The following is a 9294-nucleotide window of genomic DNA, read 5'->3' as shown; positions in this document are numbered from 1 at the left end:
GAAATCCTTTCTATCAAGAGAGAAAGTTTGTTGTATCCTACTTTTGATAACGGATAAATTTTAACTTATGAAACTAAGGTAATGTTTCATAAAGATATTTTAACTATTTTTTAATTTTTTTTATTAGTGGAAAAGTTTTTTTTTCTTTTTTAATAAATAAGTTTTTTCAAAATAATTTTTAATAGCTCTTTGAAACATTTACTAGAAACGTTAATTTTTAGTTTTTATATTTTTTTATTCTTAATATATTTATTAAATTTCTTGATTGTTTATTTTAAATAAATCATGATTTATTATTTTATAATTTTTAATTATTTCAATAGATAATTTTATTAAATGTTTATAATTTAATAAGTTAATTTTTTAACTTTCAACTAATTTTTTTTAACTTTTAACTAATTTTTCAATTACTTTTATTAAATATAACCTAAGTCATATGATTTTTCATCTTTCAACTGGTTTTTAAGTTCGTTTATCTCACACTTCTCTGTCTTCTACTGTCATCTTTCTCTTCTCGCAAAATAAACTGTATAAATTTATTTTATATGTATATTTATCTCCCAATAATTTCAATCCTTTTAGTATTGCTAATTGGATGGCAAATCGCGGCGCACTACATTACAAAATAAAATTGTATATATTAAAGTTAAGAACCGCAAGATCGTGTGGGGCTAATTATTATTTCTTTCGTGCATGCATCACTCGTACTTACTTATCTGTAAGTTAACTTTTCAATATGTTTCCCATAATTTCTCAAAAGTTAAGGAAAAAAATTTACCCCGTTACCTTCTTAATACTAATTTGAGTGATGTTTAAATTAATTCCCAACATTTAAACGTGCACAATTGATTCCCTAATAATTTTAAAAGATGCAAAACAAACTTCTTACAAAACGAAAATTGTGATATATATGAAGTACATACGACTAATCAGCTATTAACGATAAATCTGCACTTATTTCATAATCCCTTTTATTTATCACTCAAATTATTTGTTTATATCTCTAAAAACTCGATACATCTATAATTTTTGCTTGAGTCAATTAATTTCATTTTCAGATTTTTTCCACCTTGTGAGGTTGTTTTACAATAAAGATTTTGGAGGGATATGATATGTACATGCATGGAACAAGTGGATTGGATAATATAATACTCCAAGGAAGCTAAGTATGGTTATTTCACACAAGCAATTTCTCAATATTGCAATTCATGAATGTTTTTAAGAGTATGTCATACTTCTGATGAATTTATTAGGTGTCAAGCCCTCGGAGAAATTTATTTTTTCTTTTCATATGTCCTACAAAGTTACTATTCCAAAATTTAAACTTGGATGTTTAGCATTACTCTTCGTTTAAAGCTTTCAAGGTAAAACAACACTATAACTTGCTTAATATAGATAACTTTAATTTGATTCCGTAATGGGGTGTGGAGCCCAATAATAAATTGCTCATGGTCACTTTCTAGTCCTATTTATTGCGTCGAAGACTTTGCGTTGTTAAAAGTTAACCACATCCACACAAGATTGAGGATTGTAATTTGGGTTTGGTCTATTCGTTAATTGTTCATAGGAATTTATTTAATGACCGGCTACTACTATGATGTTGACCTTCACTTTTTTGGTTGGGGCATTACCCTCTCTTTTGCAGTTAAAACTCGTTTCACTTTTATGGTATACTATATTAGTATATTTGGTACAGGTCAGAAAAATAAAACCTAAAATAAATTTTAAAAGAATTATTTTTTAATTCAAATGTGAGTTATATGTATTAGAGATCTTTTTTTATCAATATATGTATTATTTTTTTCAAAATATAAGTTTTTTTTTGTTTTCATAAAAATTTTAAAAAAATATTTTTTTATTAGCAAACTTAAAAATTGAGTTTTAATTATTTTTGGGCCAACCCTGATTTAGTAAATGGTCTTATATGATCAAACCCACACATTTACAAAGCGCGTGTGCATGTGATTTTTACACATTTCATTTCGTGTTTTTTATGAACATTTTGGTTTAGATATTTTATAGTTTTTTTATATATAAGAATCAAACACAATATTATAAATTTATAACTATTGACACATTTTGCTTAATCAAGTGGACATTTTAATGCATGTTATGTTTAGATCGAATGTAGTTGCTTTTAATTTGTAAAAAAAAAGGATTGGATGTATAGTTGCGAAAAGAAAATAGAAAAAAAATTCTTAGAGACAAAATTTTATTTTATTTTATTTTATTTTTTAATTCAAATTAGAGTTTTTTTTTTTATATTGAATTTGAGGTATTTCACAGCTGAAAACCATAAATTTCTTTTATTTTATTATTTCACAGCTGAATTGTGAAGGGAAACTATATATGGATAACAACAGTTTAGATTTGATGCCTGCGGTGGAATCAATGCCTTTATTGTGTTTTCAGTTTTGTGGATGCAGTGCTGGAATTTGGAAGGCATTGGTGCTGGAAGGAGAAATTAATATGGACTTCCTATTAAACTTTTCATTTTTTCGCAACTGCAACAACGATGATTTTCATTAATCATTGTGTATTGTGTTGTTTTCCGTAATGTTATTAGGTTGTGGTATTGTGCTGTTTAGCTTAACTTGTAGGGGTTGCAAGTATATATATGCTCTTCAATTTATTCTGTACTTGCTGTAATTCTCATAGATAGATGGACACACCTAGTGTTCTTTCTATCATTGAATAAAAATTCTGTTTTGCCTTAAAAGAAAACTCTTCAAGATGTTGAAATCTAGACAGATTTTTTTTTTTTCAACTGATATTGTTATGCACGGACTCATAATTAATTAAGTGCTTAAATACACTTAATAAAAATAGTAAAAAAGTATAGAAAAGTGAAAATTTTGACAGGCAATGAAATGTATAATAAGAATAAAGAAAAAAATAAGATAAAAGAGAAACAAAAATATTGTATAAATATTATTAATATTCGTGGATCTCTTTGAAATGATATATATGCTAGCAAATAACACAGAAGATGCTGCAAACTGCAAAAGAGAGAATCAAACAATGATTGTCAGAATAATGACAATATTCTTGAAAGGTAGGGCTTGGTGTGCAGAATAATATAGCATGAAAATGAAATAAAGCCATTCGGGATATGAAACATATTTTTACCGCTACCTAAATCCTAAAAGAAATAAAAAAGCATAAAATTTTAAAATAATATGATAAGTAATATTTCCTTTTCTGTTTGCGGGAAATAAGATTAATTCGGATTAATATTAAAAGAAAATTTTCAAATTTGAATAAAAATCAACATGATTGACAGATAATTATAGTATGTTTCTCATACATGTAATTAATAAGTTATTCGTTTTCATAATATAATATTATTTTTAAATCCAAATATGCAAATTTTTTAGAATAAATAGCTACTTTTATCTTTGAATATGTAATTCACTACAAATATATTCTAATAGATAAAAATACAAAATTTAATCAAGATTGTAACAAATATACCAATTAACCCTCTCAAGAACAGCTTTAAAGTCCACAAATTTTATCTCTGTTTGGATCCTCAACTAATAACGTACGTATTGCAATTTGCAAGCATGAGACTTCACGATTATGAATTATTAGCAATTTTTTACCTTGTAAATTCCTCAATATCAATTGTCCTTCTCATACCATTCAATTCTTTAGTTATACAATAAGAAAGATAAGAAGTATTTACATTAGATATCTCATCAAAACTCCATCAAGACAAGTTTAAAAATTAAAAAAAAAAAATAGAATAGCAATATTTTGTATCAGAATACTTATATCACAAGGTTTGTCACAACCTTTCATTAATTATTTTGTTCTACACTTTCACTGTTGAGAAATCATTTTATGCCGTAGCAAACTATACTTAAACTTAATTAATAAAACAAAACTCTTTTAAGGTATGTCTTTTTGACTTTTTGTACAAAACATTTGAGTTAGAATATAAAAATAAAAAATAATAATATCAATATGATATGATTAATAATTTTATTTTTTAAATATGTGATGATGAGTTTGATTTCTAAAAAAATATTTATTAAAAAATATTAATCTTTTAAATAAATCTTATGAATTTCATGTTGTGTTAGTTGTCGTTGAACTGTTATCTTGTGTTTGGATCAAGAATTTTAAAATTTTAGAAAATTTGAAATGCCTAGAATTTGAGTTATTTTGATTTTAATTTCTTTCATTTTTCAAATGTTTTGCTTCGATAAATCAATTTAAATTTCTTCAATTTTAAATTCTTTATTTGGATAGGACAATTCAATTTCCTACATATGTAAAATTTAATTTTATATTTTAAATAGATGAAATTTTAATATTAAACTTTATAGAAAACAAACACAATCTAATTTTGAAATATTAATTAAAAAATATTTTTCAATTTTTAATAATTTTAAAAAACAAAATATTAATAATTTTAACCAGGGTTATTTTGCGTGACCACAATCAGTAATGTTTTTAAATCATCATCAATCAAGGCTATTTTTCGGTCGACATCAAATATGATTTTTTTGTCAAATATGCCAAGAATATTTGTTAGCTGACGTTAGTCAGGAATATTTTTCGACTAACGTTGGTTGAGTCTATTTTCCAGCCAATGTTGGTTAGGTTTTTTTTACCAACGTCGGCTAGGGTTTGTTTGGCCGATATCGGTTAGGGTCTTTTCGAACGATATTGACCAAGACTATTTTTAGCCAACGTCAGCCTAAAAAATCATAGCAGGAGTTGACAAATTTTTTTATCTAATACCAACTAAGACATAGCTTGGTCGATTCCAACCAATAGAACCTACTTGATGTCGGTCGAAAAACATCATTGGTCAACGTTGGCCGAAAAATCCCCAGTCGAAGTTGGCTAAAAAATAGCCCTAACCAATGTCGAACAAAAAATTCTACCCAACATCGACTATAAAATAGCCTTGGCTGATGATGGCTAAAAAATAATTCTGATCGATGTCGACCGAAAAAACTCTAGTGGATGTCGACTATAAGAACCTAGTCGATGTCAACTAAGAATAATCATGTCTGATGTCGGTCAAAAATACCTAGCTGGTATTCACAGAAAAAACCCTAGCCAACATCAACCAAAAAACCTAGTTAATATGGTTAAGAAATAGCTCTGGGTGATGTTAGCCAAAAAACCCTAGTCGATGTCAGCAAAAAAAATCTTAATCGACGTTGGCTAAGAAAATCTAGTTGACATCAGACAAAACGCCCTAGCTAACATCGGCTAAAAAATAACCTTAGCCGATATTGGCTAAAAAATAGCTTTTGCTGATGTTGACTGGAAAAACCTAGCTGACGTCGGTTGAAAAATCCTAGTAGGTGTCTACTCAAAAGTTAGTCATGACCGATGGCAGTAGAAAAAATCTAGCCAATGTCGGCCAAAAAAACATTGGTCAACATCAACTGAAAAAACCTGAATGACAATAGCCATAAAAATCCTTGGTCGATGTCAGCAAAAAATTCTCATGATTAACGTCAATGAGAAAATAACCCTAACCAACATCATCTAAAAAAAATCTTAGCCGATATCAGCAAAAAATACCTTTTGTTGACATCATACAAAAAAAATTTGACCGAAAAAACTTTGGCCAACGTCAGTGAAAAACAACTTATGTCGATGTTGGCCGTAAAATCTTTGGTCACTCGTAGTTGCAAGTGTTGAGCGAGAAAGAGTTGCGAGCAAGAATGTGAGTTAGAGTGAACATCTTTGAAAAAAGAATTTCAAAATCTATATTATTTGAAAAAATTTGAAATCTCACTATTTTAGTCAATCAAAATGATTCATAAAATACCAAAAATTAAATATTCTTTCAAATATTCTATCCAAATAAAGCTATTTTATTATGAATCCTTTTAAATTCCTTGAAAAAATGAATTCTCCTACTAAATTACTCCATCTAAATACACTATTACGGTCTAACCAGATTGAACGGATTCAATCTTAAGTTTTAACACAACTGGTTGTGTGATCATTGTACACGTTTTGGCGCCATTAAATTGATGAATCTTTGATTTGTGAATTGTGATGCGTGTTTCACACAATGAGAGGAGTGTGGTTGTGATGGCTAACTCCTCAATTTTTATATCCAAATTCCAAAATCCACCCACCGGACAAAAAACTGTTGAAAATATAAACAATAAAAGAAAACAAAAATATTGATACTTACACCTAATGAAAAATAAAAAGAGATAAAAATATAAATATAATAAAATGATACAAGTTGCTAGAAAAAGAAATACAGAGAAAAAAGTTTTTAATAAGAAATTATTGTATAGCTCAAGATGATGTGATTTAGACTAATTTTTATGTTGAACGTATTAATTCTCTTTTCTAAAACAAAAGATAAAGCAATATGTTGGATGAAATTGATGTAAATTATGTGATGAAAATCATATAATAATTCCTTTATATTAGAAAAGTGTTCACATGAAAGAAGTGTTCATCATCATTAAAAGAACTAAAAAACAAACAAGTTTAACTCAATTAAAAGATATAAAATTAATTTGATAATAAAAAAATAAAAAAGTGGATAAATTATACATGTGCTTGTTATAAATTCTTTTTAATTAAAATTTGAATCCTTCAAATAAAATAAACTAAAATAAAAAAGAAAACTAAAAAGTAAACAAGTCTAACTCAATTAAAAGATATAAGATTAATTCGATGATATAAAATAAAAAAGGAGAAGAAAAAAATTTAAATTCTCATCTTAATAAAAATTAATAAAGTAATAATTAATATTTATGGAAAAGAAAATCTAATTCAATTGATAAATTATATTATACATGTGCATAAATTGTAATAAATTCTTTAGAATTAAAATTTGAATCCTTGGAACAAAATAAACTAAAAGAAAAAAAAAATAGGTAAGAAACAATAACCAAGCAAGCTCAGCCACAGGACACTAGTGTCTTTTCCTCTCTCTTTCTTTTTTAAGGTTCTCCTCCCTCTCTCTCTCGGTTCCCTCTGCCTTAACTGAAAACGACTGCAAGCAACCTGTGGTCTGCTTGTGTATATATCCCCTTTTGTAATTTTTTATATAATCGACAAGAAGCATTATATTTTTATTATATTATTATATTAATCACATTCATACACCGACTCAAACCCACTTCTCCTTAATCTCTCTCTCTCTATATAAACTCTCTCTCCTTTGCTTTCTTCCTTTTACTTCACTTATAAAAAATTTCCCCTCTTTTTTTTTTTGTCTCTTTCTTTCTTTCAGCGATCTTTCAATCAGCCATGGTCGACCTTCAAACCGTTTGCTGCATGTGCGGTGACGTTGGTTTCCCCGACAAGCTTTTCCGCTGCAACAAATGCCGCCACCGGTTCCAACACTCGTATGCTTTCTTTTCATTTCTTCTTCTTCATCATCATCCCATCATAGTACACATATATACATAGATCTTTCTTTATCATATGGTAGAATAATATCTTTAATTTGATAGTTAGATGTAACTCCACATGATATCTTTCTTTGATTCTCACATCTCATGATGCTTATAATCAACATGGCCATTATTTCTTAGCTTTAAACTCATTCGATCATTTTATAAGAAATAAGTTATAATATATTTTACATTGTACCTTATTTCTTATAAAAAGAATCAAAGATAGATAAGATTAAGCAACTTAGTATCTTTATACACACCATGCACACACCATGGATATATATATGTAAAAGATAATTATTGTCAATTTTTTTTATGAGGCTATCATATATAATATAGAGACGAATTAAGCGTAATTACTATTTTTTCTTCAGGTATTGTAGTAACTACTATGGGGAATTATCGGAGATAGAGCTATGCGATTGGTGCCAAAGCGAGGGAAGAAATTACTCGAGATCACATAGCTCCAATTCGAAGAAATTAGCGGTGGCCGGAAACGACGCCGGAACCACGACCCGTTCGGAATATTCCGGCGAGAAAATCAAGCACCATGATCGTGATCAAGAGATGAGTGGTTCTTCGGAGAAGGGGAAGAGCCCCGTGCCTTCGCCGAGAACCTCCACGCGCAGGTATAAGCTTCTCAAGGATGTAATGTGTTAAAAAGAGGAAAAAGAAACAACAACAACGACAACGAATCCTTAACCAAGAAGAGAAAACGAGTATATATACTATATAGTAGTGTTAATTAGACGTGTCAAAAGGGTTATTTTTGTACGTTTATATATATAGTAGTAGCTTTGTAAAGACTTTGCTTATGCGTGTTCTTCTTGTTTTGTTAATTTTGAGTGTCCCTTTTCATCAAGTTGTGAATAGAAGATCGAACTATGAAACTTCAAGTGTTCACTGTATGTATTAGTCCCATAATATATATATATATATATATATATATATATATATATATATATATATATATATATAAGTTTCGAGCTCTTTTCTAGCTCCAAGATCTCCCTTTTGGTTTACTTAATTAAGTATAATTGTTTCTTCAATTAAACTATCTATATAATAAGGCGCAATTACAATTATTATAAATACATAAGGAATCGGCAAAAAAATTCCAAATTCGCAGATTTTTTCATGCATGCCCTCCTCTTATTAAATGTTGTCGCGTGTGATGCATGGTACATGAAGTAGGAGGTTTCGTGCATGACATTTGTTAACTCGTGAAGTGATGGGAAAATTATATTTCATGGAATACAAAATTGAGACGGAAGGGTTAATTAATTAATTAGGTTGACACATTACACATTACACATATATACAAACAGTTATTAAATATCCTATTTTATTAAATGGTAACTAATTAATGTGCATGAGGATTTGGTGATTGCACAAATAAATTTATAGTCTCCTAGTGTTCTTTCTTTTTCTTAATTGTTTAATTGAATTGAATAGTGGATAGATATGAAAGAGAGAGAGGTCATACGTGCAAGGGTTTGACTGTTGTGGCAGCAGGGTTGAACCTTCCATTTGCATAGTTGAGTCTAAATTGAATGCATTGGGTTTCCTTTTGGGAGAAAAATTCAGAGTACCTGAAACCTGGCTACCTTTTTCAGATTCATTGAAGGCCTTTAATTGCTAGGCCCTCTCTATTATTGTCCATGTCAAAAGAAAATGAAGGGTCTCGATTTTAAAGTTGGAGAATTCACACCCCGCCGTACCTTCAAAGTTTTTTTTTCTCCCTATTTTATTTTCTTTTAAGATATACTCTGGCACTTTGCAATCTCACCAACAACAACTGTAAATGGTAGCCATATGTACGTACGCAAGAATTTTTCTTTTTTAGTGAATGGTTTTTCTATTATAATATTTAAGAAAGAAAGAAAAACGTGTC

The 9294-nt window shown here is 28.5% G+C and overlaps 1 protein-coding gene across 1 annotated transcript; it reads left to right on the top strand.

The window, feature by feature from the left end:
• Positions 1–7134: 7134 nt before the first annotated feature.
• Positions 7135–8308, top strand: LOC114406559. Its single transcript, XM_028369294.1, has 2 exons — positions 7135–7349; positions 7775–8308. The coding sequence occupies exons 1-2, from the start codon at positions 7252–7254 to the stop codon at positions 8058–8060; spliced, it is 384 nt and encodes a 127-aa protein (XP_028225095.1). The 5' UTR covers positions 7135–7251; the 3' UTR covers positions 8061–8308.
• Positions 8309–9294: the final 986 nt, after the last annotated feature.

This window comes from Glycine soja, chromosome 3, assembly GCF_004193775.1.
Source record: "Glycine soja cultivar W05 chromosome 3, ASM419377v2, whole genome shotgun sequence".
Lineage (NCBI taxonomy): Eukaryota > Viridiplantae > Streptophyta > Magnoliopsida > Fabales > Fabaceae > Glycine > Glycine soja.
The sequence above is the reverse complement of the archived record's forward strand: the minus strand, read 5'-3'. Positions and strand labels throughout refer to the sequence as shown.